General features: G+C 38.8%; 1 protein-coding gene across 1 annotated transcript in view; it reads left to right on the top strand.

Moving 5' to 3' along the window:
* tbck (TBC1 domain containing kinase) overlaps positions 1-15,161 on the top strand; it is a 42,410-nt gene that overhangs the window by 17,968 nt on the left and 9,281 nt on the right. Inside the window, exons 15-23 of the mRNA XM_079462207.1 lie at positions 40-138; positions 457-519; positions 796-922; positions 1,949-1,999; positions 2,110-2,193; positions 2,326-2,411; positions 4,306-4,342; positions 5,805-5,966; positions 11,978-12,153. Of these exons, the coding sequence (XP_079318333.1) occupies positions 40-138; positions 457-519; positions 796-922; positions 1,949-1,999; positions 2,110-2,193; positions 2,326-2,411; positions 4,306-4,342; positions 5,805-5,966; positions 11,978-12,153 (885 nt within the window). The remainder of the gene's footprint in view (positions 1-39; positions 139-456; positions 520-795; positions 923-1,948; positions 2,000-2,109; positions 2,194-2,325; positions 2,412-4,305; positions 4,343-5,804; positions 5,967-11,977; positions 12,154-15,161) is intronic.

Below are 15,161 nucleotides of genomic sequence, written 5' to 3'. Positions count from 1 at the left end.
CGTAGTAACGTGCCAGAAATGTTTGCTGTTTGTTCTCAGACATACACATACAAAAAGAACCAGATTTGGAAGGAGGCCCGGGTGGATATTCCCCCACTTCTGAGAGGTCTGGTGTGGGCAACTTTACTAGGAATTGAGGTGAGCGCAAATACAGCGCTATACAGTATATTGTAAACGCTCAATAAATGTTTATGCTTCTTTTAATAGAAAACTACGGACCCATTTACTTGATTTTCTATCTGAGGTTGTCAATACATTCATCAACCAAAATGCACATTTGGCATTTTCCTTGTCATTAATGGTGTATCGATTTTCTGTGTTTGCTTAATAGCATGATGTATGCAACCGACCAAACGCTGCTGGAAATTCAATGCACAATTAGCTTTTATGCTAAAATACCTTTTTACTGGAACGATCTTTTATTTCTATAAACGTTTGCATTTAATATTCCCACAGGGGGATATCCAATCAAAATATGACAGTGTAGATAAGGACACGCCCATCCCCACTGACAGACAGGTGAGATTCCGCGTCCTCAATTGTCTTTGCACTAGCTATAATATTGACAGAATGAATAATTCATTCGCCTGTTGAATAATTCACTTTGTTTACTGAGTGGCTGTTTTCACCTTTAAGCCTTGTTAAGATTTGACTGTCTACTGCTGAATATTTCAAGCGTTTTGAGACCTGGCGGCCCCAATGGAAGCATCGGCCACACGGTCACTTGTCCAAGTTCATTGAAGGTCACAGACCGAAGTTCCTTTCGATTTTCTTTTGCTTTCGTCCGTCACGCAGATTGAAGTGGACATCCCACGTTGCCACCAGTATGACGAACTGCTGTCGTCGCCCCAGGGTCATGCCAAGTTTCGTCGGGTCCTGAAGGCCTGGGTTGTGTCTCATTCCGACCTGGTCTACTGGCAAGGTGAAGAATAGTTAGTTTAGTTGGGTGCTGCTTTGTATGCTCAGCTTTGTCTTTTTGCCACTAGATGGAAGCAAAGACTCGTATTGTGTCTTTATAAACATATAAAGGTTCTTACTGCTTAAAACAGAGGCAATGTGACCGAGCAGAATCTGATGTGATTTATAAATTGCTGCATGGGTGAATCTCATGAAAGCTGTCAAGCATATCCAGGTCATATTTCACTTAATATTTCATATTTCACATCAAGGTGGAAATTAGATATTATGTTTTGCAGGAAGAAAATGAGATCAGATTTTGTTTCATAATAGGTACTGTCTCATTACCGTAATGCGTCTGGACATTTGAGTGTTTTTTTCTTCGTAGTGCTTCTAAATAGAGTCTCATTTCTCTAACGCAGGATTTTTGTACGACAGGCTTTGCATATTTCCAAAAGAATTACAGTATATTTGTAGTAATTACAGTATCATTTAAAGGAACGGTTTTATTTACGAACCTCCACATTGTTCCAAATTATACATTTCATAAACACAGAGAAAGATATTTGGAAGAATGTCTGTAACCAAGCAGTTCTTGGCCACCATTGACTACCATAGAAGGAAAAAATTGCCTAAGAAATGTCTTCTTTGTTCTGTTGAACACAAAAGAAGATATTTTGAAGAATGTACTGTAGAAAAGCAAACAGTTTTGGGGCACTTTGTCATTTGACAGTTTTAATCTTAACTGTTAAGTGAACTGTTCCTTTAAGCTACTGTCATACAATGATTTGTTTATATAACTATTGAGTGAGATCTGTATGCGTTACGGCAAGGAAGATTTTGGATTAAATGTTGTCATGTCATAATAGAAGAAGTTATAATTTTCTTTGAGAATGATTGAATTTTGGGTTGAAATATATCATGGACATGTTCTTGACAGATTGTCTGTGTGCAAATTTTTAAACTGTAAATGATGCTTATTTGTAAATGTAAAAATACAAAAGTGTGTGCTTGTGTGCATAATAACTCCTATCTCATGTTTTCGCCTCAGGCTTGGATTCGCTCTGTGCGCCTTTCCTGTATCTAAATTTCAACAACGAAGGTAGAATTTCGGACACAATATTTAAATGAATGCTCACCATTCAGAAAGATTCAGTTCTATTATATATGAAGTGACTCTAGTTGCTAACCCAGTTATATTTGATCTCTCAGCTCTTGCGTATGCTTGCATGTCGGCCTTTATCCCCAAATATCTGTACAACTTCTTCCTAAAAGACAACTCTCACGTTATACAAGGTAAGATCACCTTTGAACATTTTAGCATAGGATAAACAGGAGGTTCACATTTTGTCATATTTACCTCCGTGTGCAGAGATTATCTAGATTATTTATGCTTTAAGCAATATTTCTAATTCTGCATTTTTCCAGAATATCTGACGGTGTTCTCGCAGATGATCGCGTTCCACGACCCAGAGCTTAGCAACCACCTCAATGAGATCGGATTCATACCGGATGTAAGTGTGCTGCTTTAAAATTAAAATTGGAACACAGATAGCTTCCCAATGTAATAACTTATTTGAAATATAAGTATTATGTGTATATTTTACTTCTTTAAATATTTAATATTTAAGCAACCTCATAAATAGATATTTAGTTTCTTATCTACAGTACCAACATCCTTTTGCTGGCCTGTGCTTTTCCATTATCCAAGATCTCTACACACTATATTTTCATTCTGGGTTCACCTTAAGATTTGAATTTGTGCCAAGTTTTAGCGCAGATACAACCACATGTTTTGGGATTCGCAAAGCCTCCCTCCATTTCCAAACGCTTGGTCTCTCTCCACACTGAAGGATATTTCACCTCCACAGACGAATCCAAGAGCAAACCTTAAAATTGCACACAGACACCAAAGAAAAGATGAGCTGTGGGAATCAGAGTCGAATCCGTCTCTCATTCACCGGTGTTCGGTTCAGTCTCTAAACAGCTGTTGTTGTGGCTACACAACGAGGATCAAAAGCAAATCTGATGGGATATAATCTACTGCTGGGCTATAGTTTTTTTGAAGGCCGTGATGTACACTTAATCTTTCCAAGATATCCTCTTGACGGGGACGCAGATTGCTTTCTGGTCAGTAAATCTAATGTACCCTTGAGATTTTTTTGAAAGGGGTCGTATTTTACAAGTTTTGTTGACATTTTTCTCTGTAGGGCGATTATAACATTTCCCAGGATTTCTTGAAGCGAAATTGGTCGTAATGTACTATTTTTTGGTCTTTAAGCATAATCGTAACCAGGCGCGATGCATATTTGATTTACGTACAATTTTTGTTCTGATGTAAGACGTGATTCCTTGATCTATTGTTGTTTCAATGTTCATTTCATTACTTTCATACTGTTTCAAACAATGTCCATTTTTTGTTTTGTTCTACAGTGTAGTCAGAATAATATGCCATCGACTTGACTGATCGTGTTATTATTATACAGTCTTAGAGGCATGAATACATCTTGGCTGATGTCAGTCGGGGTTTTAGCTCTGTTCAGTTTTATCTCCGTGAGTGCTATTATATTTGGCTGGGTGAGGCCTGAAATTCACTTCAAATTGACCTAGTTTCGTGTCCTGTTTCGCGCTGGCGTTTGGATAATGTTAGATTGGGAGACATTTTTGCCAGAACTAACCGATTTTATCGGAAACGTCCAGATACTCTGTTAGCCAAACAATTTCGCACCTAATTGGTCCAGGGCAATATTTGTTATGATGTCTTCAAGGGTTGTGTACATTCTCTCACGTTCGCGACTTCGAATGTCGTTGTCGCAATCTTTAAAACAATATAGTTGGTGCCAGGATGACATTTTTTGGGCTGGTTGACATCAGGGCAGATGTTAAATCTCATTATGCAGCGCTCCTTCTCGCCTCTTTCTTTCGAGCGCAGAAAAGTTCTCCACCATGTTTTGGTGGGGTCAGCGTCTCTCAGACGGAGCTCTTCTCAGCAGGGAACTGAGCTGGCTAGACTGAAGCCTATGTAGCACTCGCCCTCTGATTTCTCCCTCAACACTTCTGAGGCAGAGCCGCCAATCAACTGCTGAAATGGATTATACATCCTACCCCGCCGCAGCACAGCAGAACCACGGGAAAAGAGGCAGTGTTGAAATGGGTGCTGGAGAGAGAGAGAGGATAGGGAGAAAGAAGCATGTTGCTTGGTCATTACCCTCCCACACATGCCCTCTCATTTCACATTGGGGTGGTAAGCAAAGGCCTGAATTGCAAACACAGGTTTCCGCTGATGAATTTTACAATCGCTGTGGCGTTTTTTGGGATGCTTTCCGTCTTTTCACATTAATCTCACTGTTGCTCACGTGAAATATTGCTTTTGTGCTAAAATGAATGTTCTCTCTTTGTTCCTTTCAGCTGTACGCAATCCCATGGTTCCTTACGATGTTCACCCGTGAGTATCAGGGACAAGTGCTTATCAGATATCTTTTGGGTGTGGGGGTTTCATTTGATGGGATGTGAAATTTGTCAATATTGTGTCTTTATTAATGATCAAGACTTTTGAAGAGATTTTGATAAGATTTTGTCTCCCCAAGACAAGGCATTCCAAAAACAAGAGGCACTGATGGATTGTAATTGCGCATTGTTTCATTCAATTTAATATGCAGTGTCTTTCTATACAAATGACGACATCAACAAAAAAATTGCAGTTGTATTCCCATGATGCTTTGCTGTCGTTTAATAGCCACGCATCAATGGGTGCTATCCTGGTTTAAATCACCTCTTTTCTCTCAAACAATGTTACCGTTTGTTGCATTTAAGTTGTGTTTTATTTTTTAAGGACCACTCACACCAAGAACAATAACTATAATATACAGATAGAATACAGTTTAATGACAAAGTTTTAGAAACGCTTCAAATTTAAAGGAGGAGTTCACCTTCAAGATGAAAATTATGTCATTGTATTACACGCAAAGATTTCTCACGGATGGCCTTCTTCATCAACTGATGTGGATGTTGCTTTTCATCCGTATTCTACGTATTTAGAGGATCACGTCTTGTTTTTCCTGCTTCATCACGACGTGCCTTGGCGAATCCGGCCCATGAAGGTCTTCGAGAAATAGTGCGCATTCGTGAACTTTACTGGTGGCCTGGGATTGACTGCTTGGTTAATGAACAAATTAAAAGTTGAGAAGTTTACTTGTCTTCTGATAAGAATACAAATGTCCGTGTTGCCAATCATGTAATGCGTGGCTATGTTGGCTTCCTTATGGACTTGAAGAAATCTTTAGACACTATCCTGTCCTCATGCTTTGGATTATCTGAATTGACACATAACATATTGGCGATGAAGATTTTTCTGTACTACATGGGGAAAATGTCAAATGTTTCTTCTTTTCCTACTCCATGACCTGGTGAGCCATCTATACCTTTTGACATCTGTTTCCGACTGAGGAACGCTCAAAATGGACAGCCAAACAAAATCCACTTGAGTTTAAAGGTGTAATGTGTGCAATTACGGAGGATCTATTGACAGAAATGCAATGTAATATAAATAACTGTGTCTTCGGATGTGTATGAAGACTTAACATAATGAAGCGTTATGTTTTTATTACCTTAGAATGAGCTATTTCTATCTACATAAACCTCGTGTCCCTTTACATGGAATTCGCCATGTTGCTTCTACGGACAAACTGCTACACAGCGTGTTTCGCAAATATGTTATATGTTTCGGCAAAAAATCGAAACGTGATGACACTCGCAAATAATGTTCATCATCTGTTGGTGTGGATGCTAATTTAGGTATAATATTTATAGTTATCGTCCTTGGTGTGAACGGGTCTTTATTTAGTTATTAGGCAACGAATTCTACAAACTTTGCAGTAAGTCAGTTGTTTTTTCCATTTTCTGCCCAGATGTTTTCCCTCTACACAAGATCTTCCACCTCTGGGATACTCTGTTGTTAGGAAACTCATCCTTTCCTTTCTGCATTGGTGTTGCTATTCTGCAACAGCTCAGAGACCGACTGCTGGCCAACGGCTTTAATGAGTGTATCCTGCTCTTTTCAGACTTGCCCGGTAAGAGTCTTTTCTACAATCTTAAAAAACTGCCAATAGCACTTTTCTATGGTTAACTTCATAGTAGACGCGTTGTATTATAAAGACCGGTTGACTGCTGAATCTTTTCCTTAGTCTACATATATATTCTTGCATTTTATTTCTTTAAAGTCCACTTACAATGTTGGTTAAAAACAAGCTGTGCCCTTCGAAGTCATTTAACAGAATAGTTACTGCTGAACTGTGCTTTGATGTGTAAATGTGTGTTGATGTATGTTAATGACATAAATGACATTCATAAATATTTATAATTTTCAGGGAAGGCGCTTTGCCTTGTGTCACAAAACAAACTAATTTTCAACAGTTTTTTGTGATATGTCAACTTTAAAGGAGTGAATGCTAGAATTATATAGACCAGGTGCATTATAGGTATTTCCACCTTTAAGTATAAATGATGTATTGTTGTTGTGAGCTCAGACTTAGAAAAAACAGTTTGCGAGACAGCAAAGAGACGCATGCTTGTCTGCTTAAGCGCAACCTTGCTAACCCCGTCTGTCAAACAATGCGTTTTATTCCCCGTAAGCTTCCCTCCGCGGGTGCTGGGTTGAGACTTGTTTGCGATGAGCTCAGGATAAGTTATGCGGCTTACGCCGTGCTTTCTGCATGGCAGCTGGCACCGTTGCGGCCTGACACGTGGCGTTCCAGTCGGAACAGCTCCGGTTCCCCGAGGTGCCTGTCAGCGCGGAGCAGCGCGGCGTGGCTAAAGTGATGGACGATGATTGAGCCTAATGTGAGGGAATTAGCTGCGAGCGTTCCCGGCTGCGGGGAGAGTGTGATGGTGTGTACACTCAGTCACAATAGAGGGATTACTTCTCACAATAATGTGAAAAATACCCGGTTACCATGGCGCTTGAAATGTCCCAAACTTGTCTCGGCCTCTTAGGCAAAAAGTACACAGGTGTAAACAAAAGAAAGCTTGTTTTGGTGGTGAGGCGTGCGTGTATGTCTGTGTCGGTTTAAAAAACAGCAGGAGACCGGAGACAACTTCGCACTTCCGGTTTCAGATTTGAAAAGTTAGGTCACACAAAAATACAAATACTATAAATGTTGGTCCAATCTCATAAAGATATTTGACTAAATAGTCACTTGGCTTATAATCAAATCTGAAAACCTCCCTCATCCACTCAGCCACACCTCTTTATCCATAGCTCCGCCCTCCAAACCCATCACCAAACCTAAACGCTCAAACTGATTGACATCTTTTACGATGACAGAGCCTGAAGCATCAGAAACAGGTGTGATTAGGCAGGACATGTCTTTCAGTTAGTAGTTATTCCAAAAATGAACAATTGTAAAGCAGCTTCACTGACATTGGGGCGTCCCAGTGGGTTCATGGTTTAGGGCTCATTTTAGGACAAAAAATGAACTCATAACACACGTCTTCACATTAGTAAGGTACATTATTTAACATGAACTAACTATTGAAGTGAATCCTAATTATTTGCAATAAGCATTTACTCATTAAAAGATATTTAAAGTTCAAAATTCAGTGACATATTATTTTTGGCGATTTGAGGATGTTCAAAAACAGCCCGATAGAAATGACATTACTCCGCCTGTCATGAAACAAATATCTATAGCTTGAAGCCAACCACAAATCAGCTTTGACATAAAAGGATCCGAGTGCAAGTGGCTAATAAGCATCTCTCACTGACAAGCTCAAAATAGCTGCCGAGATTTTGCAGGACGTTCCCTCATCGCCGCTGCACACCAGACATCACCGGAGAACGCCAGAGGCCCTGACACAGGGGTCTGATCACTTACCAAAGCCAAATTATCATCAACACAGCTGTTTCGTGATGTGTCAAAACCTGCTGTGTTAAATCATTTAAATGGACATTGAAGTATTTAGAAAAAGTTTTGAAGCCTTCCTTATACATCCCTCATATTGACTTGTGGAGGAGGTTTGATCTTTAATACGTGCAAGTTAATGACATTTTATGTACTATCATAAAAAAAAGTACAGGTTCGGTGTCATATAGTAAATATCCAGGTAGATTTGGGGGATTTTCCACCGACCAAACATACCATGTTACTCCACCAAGGGGAAGGTTTGAAATGTTTCGAAAAGTTTCTGCATGAAACAGCGAATTACTTTCAAAGCGCAACGTCAGCTTACCGACTTGACATATGATGCTGTGAAAATCCACAATCGCTCTGCATAAACCATAAGGCTCTCAGAGAATTAGGCATCTTTGAATCTTTGGCTTTTGAAGGTCAGAGGATGATGCTTTCCCCGTAGTTCCACTGAGGTCTCCAGGGATTGGCATCTCTCTCTTCTGTCTGCCATTGTGATGGTGGTGTAATTAACACCCTGCAAGGCCACGGTTACGAGACAGAAGATGCGCATGCTTATATTAGAGAAGGTCACGCCTGCGATTTCTTTCACTGCATGCTGTGAAGTTCTGCCTTGCATGCCTCAGATTCCTGGATTGCCTCGCATGCACCGCTGCCGCCTCAGCTGTTACTGGTTGTTTGGCAGCCGTCCATAGTGTCTTGAAATTGTTTCCCACCTTTTGTCTCTAAATCGCTCGTTTTAAATGGCTATTTGCCAGACACAGGGGAGCATAAAAGTCATCTGGAGATTTTTATATTGAAACGGGATGTTGGGTCGATGCTGTTGAGGTCGAAGGCTTTCTGTTCTTTCCCTGGCAAGACACATTAAAGTCTGTGAGGAGCTCCTTTTATAGGTAAAATATTTGTGCTCTGCTTGCTGGCGGTTTCGTTGTTTGTTACAGTCAAATGCAAAACACACAAGTTTATTTCACTGTACATCTCATACAGTAGGCTAGACTTCCAGAGTTTCAATGCTAGACTGATTTTTCATCCTCTTCCCTACCTTATAGTAATTAAAAGAGTAGTAATCTTGTTACAACTAAAGTTGTATTTTTTTTACCTGAACCCAAGGACTCAAACCTGTGAAAAATATTATATTTAAATTACAATTTTGGATGATTTTTATTAGTAAGGTTTTTATTCGTTAGGACCCTTCGAATGTAAAATGTAAAAACATATTTTCTAAGGTTAAATCATATTTGCTCTAGAAGTAATAAATATATTACAGAATTTCCAAATGTTTTTTGTAAAAACTACAATTACAGAAATAGACTGCAAAAGTTACAAGTTTGGTGTTAACCAGCTGCTGGGATGTTAGATTTTTTACTTGTAAATTTCTAAACAAAACTTGAAAATGTAGTTGCATTTCATATAAATAAAATGTTGTTTAACCAATTTCAATTTCGTTTTGTAAGTCAGTGACTTTTGTTGCCAATTTGATTAAATAAACATTTTTAAGGCAGCTTTAAAAATTATTTTTACATTGTACGTATTCAGAAAATGATCTCATATACTGTACGTTGTGCATCGAATATCAATAAAAAAGTTCTGTTTAAATCCCTAACACTTCAGTATGCGCTATTTTGATAGACATAACAAACATCACTTAAAATCATATACAGTAGAGAAATGGCTGACTCGCAGCTACCTCTGTATTTAATTTAGCACTGTACATTTTAAAGTGTGATAATAATTCATCCCCTCGCTCCTACCGTTCCCATAACGTTAAGTGCTTTTTTTTGCAATGTAATTCCATTCCCCCATGCTAACGTTTGGTTTGACCTACTTGTTGCTACATGACTGTAATTTACTGACTGTTAGCTCTAAATATTCAGTAGGTGTCATTCTTTCGTCCCTAACACAAATGTCTCGACTTGTCAATAACATGTCCCTAAGCTTTATTCTTATTTTCACACACAAGTTTTCGTCTGCGATTACATGGTTTGTTTTGACCTGCTTTCAGCGTGCAATCACGCAAGCAAACTATTTTTAGTTTGACAACAGGCCCGGGGGTACAATTTCCTCCTCAAGACAGCGTCATACGGAGGTTTCAGGTAAAGGCTTCGCGACCTGTATCAAGGGCTTCAATTTCGGTTTCTCCTCTCATGCACGGTGGATCCTGTGGGCTGTAAAATGATGGCAGTGATAAAACACGGTCACGAGCCAGTGGGTTTTAAATGGCTCGAGATCTCTCGTTTCATTATTTTGTGGACTCTGAATGGACACACAGACATTAATTCTCAGTTTCAAGAGAAGTGAGGTTCTTCGTGAGGGTACAAGTTGTCACGTTTTACGATGTGACTAATTTATTTGAGCGCATACAATCTTGTCATGTTAGGTTTAGGGGTGGGATTAGGGGAGGGACTTCACTATTGCTTTTTTGTAATGTTCGTATGATTCGTATGATACCAATGTAGTCAGCTCACAAAGTAGTATAAATAAAACAATAAAAATACATTGATAAATTATTTTAATTCGTTTTTAAAAAAGAATTAGCACATTGCTTTTCTTTTTTGCAATTTCTCTTATCCATTTGTCAGTCGAGTTAAAAACACAATTGGATGTCAGACCGGAGGTCAAGGACACCTGGTGCAAACAGCAAGATCACTCAAAGCAAATAGCAAATATTATGCTAGAATTCTGGCAGTGGTGACAAGGCTCTATAATTATGATGTGTGCCTCATCACGCGCAGCAGACGGGACCGCCTCGTATCTCAAAACCCATCTGTCTTGACTCACTTCAGTCCTGGATTTGGGTCGGCGGTAGGAGGTACGGGGAGGTGAATCATCTGTCACTGTTTCTGACACGCTGACTGACTGGTACCTCCTCTCTCATGTTGTTTGCTTTTGCTCCTTCCCCTTCTGTGTCTCTTCCAAAACACAATGAGATGCTTTGCTCCCTACTGCCTACAGAGGCAGCTGTCTTCCAAAGACGCAATCCCCCAGGGAGGAGGGACTTTTTGTCCCCTTATGATTTAAACCCTTACTTTGACTTTTTAGTGACTACTCTATTCCTATATGTTTTGCCTCGTATATTATTCGTAAATGTGTTTTAGTTTGGGGATGTGATAACAGACCTCCAGTGTAACTCCAGCCTAAATAATCCAGTATTCCTGTCACGTCTTCCTTTAAGTAAAATGAACCTTTCATTCTTGGCTTGATTTGAATAGTAGGCCAAGCAAGCTAAACCTTTTCATTAGAGTTACTGTTTCTCCACTAACAGGATAGAAATATCACAAATCTTGGTTTGTTTATATCCTTGCAAATCCCTTAATTTCTGCCTTATAGAGCACAGCTCCTGAGAGTTCGCTTCTCGTTCGAGGGAAGCGGACAGACTTACGCTTATATTATTCACATTTCACAGTGACAATGTGAATACGGTGTTGATGTTTGTGGCTGCGCGAGTGTTGAGAGATGTCGGATTGAAGTCTCCCGAGGTTAATTGGGAGGAAGCTTTGCCGTATCAACATAATGCAGCTTTTCTTATATCTCTGACATTGAAACGTGTACTTTACATTTGATAGTTAAAAAAGACGTTTTATTTAGGATAGTAAAATGAAACTGTTGGAGTGATTTGTGCTTTTAATCAACACAAATAGTCATTCCTGGATTGTATTAATAGAGTTTACTTTAAATCTGCCTATAGCGCCCCTTGAGGTAACATTGAGAATGCATTTCTGACATTGCATTATGAGTTGCAGTTTACATTTGTGTTATTGGGGGGGATATCTTACCCAAACATTTCAATTCTGTCATCATTTATATACCGCCGTATCATTCAAAACCTGTATACGACTCTTTCTACTGTGGAGCACTAAAGAAGATATTTTGAGAAATGTCTCTGTGGTTGTGTCCATACAATGGAAGTCAATGGGGGTCAATGTTGTTTGGTTACCAACGTTCTTCAAAACATCTTTTTTTTTTGTGTTCTGCAGAAGAAAGAAGATCATACAGGTTTACAATTACATAATGGGTAGGACATTATACCGTTTGGGGACATGGAGGCATTTGTTCAGATCTTTAGCGTCTACACCACACCTCTTTTTTGCAAAATATTTTCATTTTTTTTTATTTATTCTTACAGCCTTATCCAGTTGGGATTAAAGATTTCTTCTCTCTTTCCTGGTCTCATTTAGAAGTTGACATTGAGCGCTGTGTCCGTGAATCTATCAACCTTTTCTGCTGGACTCCTAAAAGTGCCACATATCGGCAACATGCCCAGCCAGCCAAGCCTGCCAACGACGGCAACAGCTTTGGGAAAACACCCTCCTTTTACTCTTCAGAGTTTCAAGACCTGCCCAAAACTGACCTGGTGAGTGTCCTCGGTTGTACTTTTAATTCACATACTGTAGGAAATGTGGTATACAATGTAGATTTGACAATGGGGACAATAAAGGGGCAGAGGAATTTCATTGCTGTTAGAAATTAGTGTTAATATAGTTTACCCATTTTTTTATGCTTGTACACGTTATATTAACACATAGCATGACACTAAAATCCGTTACCATAGCAATGCCCTCGCTATTTGGCATGAGCATGTATTTCTCTCATTGTCAAAATTTTCGAATCTAGTTTCACTGTAAAATTACTTCTATGAGAGAGAACGATCTGTACCGAAAATATTAAGATTGACCTTTACAGCAATGGTCTTAGACATCTTGCTGAGATCCTTTGGCCTTTCACATTTAACTTTTAAAGATTGTCTTGTGCCGAAAGGGAAAGTCATAGCTTATAAAGCACAGAGCCAATTACCCACCGTTAATCAAATGATCCATAAAGGTTTGCGGTCAGAGGAGTGCAGAATGTGGCCGCCGATGGTCTCGACCGCCCACAATGCTCTTCCTAATGAGATGCTTTGACTCGCTAATAAACACTCCAACGTCTGCCTGCAGCCAACTGAAACGCTACGGCACAAATGCTTGAGACGTTAGAGGTTGTTTTCCAAATGCAAAGGTCTGTTATCACAAAGTTAATGGTTACTCAATGATACTTAAGTATTAAAAGTAGATTGCATTTGTGGATAATTCTGAAATAATAGCATAGAGAGATGGATGTGCGTGTAGCGAGGGAGCGAACGATGGAGGTCAGATTTCTTACAACTTTCATTAAGCCATCGCAGGAATTTTGGCTTATTTGTTCTGTTTCGTTTTTGCTGTGTTTTTTCTTCTCTTCTGCTGGTAATTTTCGTATGTGGACTGCAGACATCGGTTGACCTCAATTGCCTCCAGCGGCAGCATTCATTGTGCGCATAATTTTGCCGTTCTCTTCTCTCAACCAGCCGTTCTCCTGACATGACCTTCTGACGTTTTTCGTTATTTGTCTTCCTGTCCCTCCCTTCACATCTTTTATTCTGCACATTTCTTTCCAAACTCAAGACTTATTTTTCTTGGTTGTGGAGATCAATTCTTTGTGGTAACATTTTTAAATATCCTGACCACTTACATTTTGTGTTAAACAGGAGATAAGAAGTTATAAGTGTGAGTCAATTTTGGGAGGATTTTCATTTTTATATTTAATACTCTCATTGGTAAGTTTAAGGTGTGTGAAACTTTAGACAGTTTAGGCTTGTTGGTGTGATTGCTTGAGTTTTCATTCATGAAATGTCAAGTTACTGTGAATTTTAATTGAATTCTGATTTGTGAAGAGTTTTCTATTTCCTTATAATTTGTATCATGTTTCCATATCATACAGAATGACAAAATGTATTTGTTAGGATAGTTAAAAACTATAAGTTGACGTAATTTTAACTAAAACAGGTAGTTAGGGCAGGGCATATTGAATGGCTCCTCCCCCTTTTAAAATAGCCAGTAGGGTTGAGTTTACCTCTCAGCCTGGAATTTAATGAAAAGCAGAAGTGCAAAATGATGTAATTAAAGTCAATTATCCGTTACGGTGAAAGTGAGAGACTATGAGGTTTAAATGTTTTGGAACACACTATTGGGTATATATATCATTAAAGCTATCATTTGGATAATAATATCAAAATTTCACAGGGACTTTAACGAACTGACTTCAAAATCAAGATGTGTTTGTTTTGTTCAGAAGTATCACGTTTCTCTTTTACAGATATTGTCTAGTCATCAAATTACTGACGTAGATGCACGCCTCTGCTAGAGCTTGTGAATGTTTTTGGGAGATTGAATCGCAGTGATGTTACTGCATATAGGGTGCGTCAGAAATATTTGGAGTTGCTGTGGAGAATCTCTTTGTGATGTACTGGAGACAGAACCTTTCACCCCTTCGAGTTTGCCTTTTGTTTGCATTTCATCAGTGTTTGCCCCCGGGCAGTGCTGAGCTTAACAAACACTCATCTGTTGACCTAATCTCTCTCTCCATTTTCTGTCTAGAAATCCACTGCATCAGTGAGCAGTAGCTACATCCATTTCTTTGCAAGGCTGGGAAATGTTAGATTGCAAGTTATGTGCCGGGCGTTGTGCTTTAGTAAAAATCCTAGCCTGGTAACTAAAATGTTGTAGGTTTATATGCCTGAAAGACTAAATAAGTATAAAAGGTTTTAGGCTCATGGTCCACCGTAGCATTTTTCCTTGCAGCTGGAGTTTTTAACCAATCAATTTTCAGACACACTGAGCCCGGTGGATAAGCAGCCCTAAGGAAATCATGTATAGGAATAGGACTCACAAAGATTAAAATCCCTTCCTCTGTGCGTCAATACAGAGCCCCGCATATGACATAAATTGTGCGCACGGGAACAGATAAATACATTTTGCGCACAAATTACTAAAACAAGAAACAAAGTAGTAAATTGAGGGCACCAACTAGTAAATTGTGTACATGAATTAGTAAATCAAGGGAACAAACTAGTATAAATCATGCACACAAATTAGTAAATGAAAGGAAAAGATCTAGTAAATCGAGAGAACGAATAAGTAAATTGAGAGAAAATAACTAGTAAATCGAAGGAACGAATTGCTAAGTCAAGCAATGAATTAGTAAATCGAGGGAACTCATTCGTAAATCAAGAGAACAAACTACTTAGTCAAGTAATGAATTAGTAAATCGAGAGAACGTATTAGTAAATCAAGAGAACAAACTACTTAGTCAAGTAATGAATTAGTAAATCGAGAGAACGTATTAGTAAATCAAGAGAACAAACTACTAAGTCAAGCAATGAATTAGCAAATCGAGAGAACGAATTAGTAAATCAAGAGAACAAACTACTAAGTCAAGCAATGAATTAGTAAATCAAGAGAACAAACTACTAAGTCAAGCAATGAATTAGCAAATCGAGAGAACGAATTAGTAAATCAAGAGAACAAACTACTAAGTCAAACAATGAATTAGTAAATCAAGAGAACAAAC

This window comes from Barbatula barbatula (genome assembly GCF_947034865.1).
Source record: "Barbatula barbatula genome assembly, chromosome: 8".
NCBI lineage: Eukaryota > Metazoa > Chordata > Actinopteri > Cypriniformes > Nemacheilidae > Barbatula > Barbatula barbatula.
Note: the sequence above shows the minus strand (reverse complement) of the source record. Positions and strands in the feature narration are given on the sequence as shown.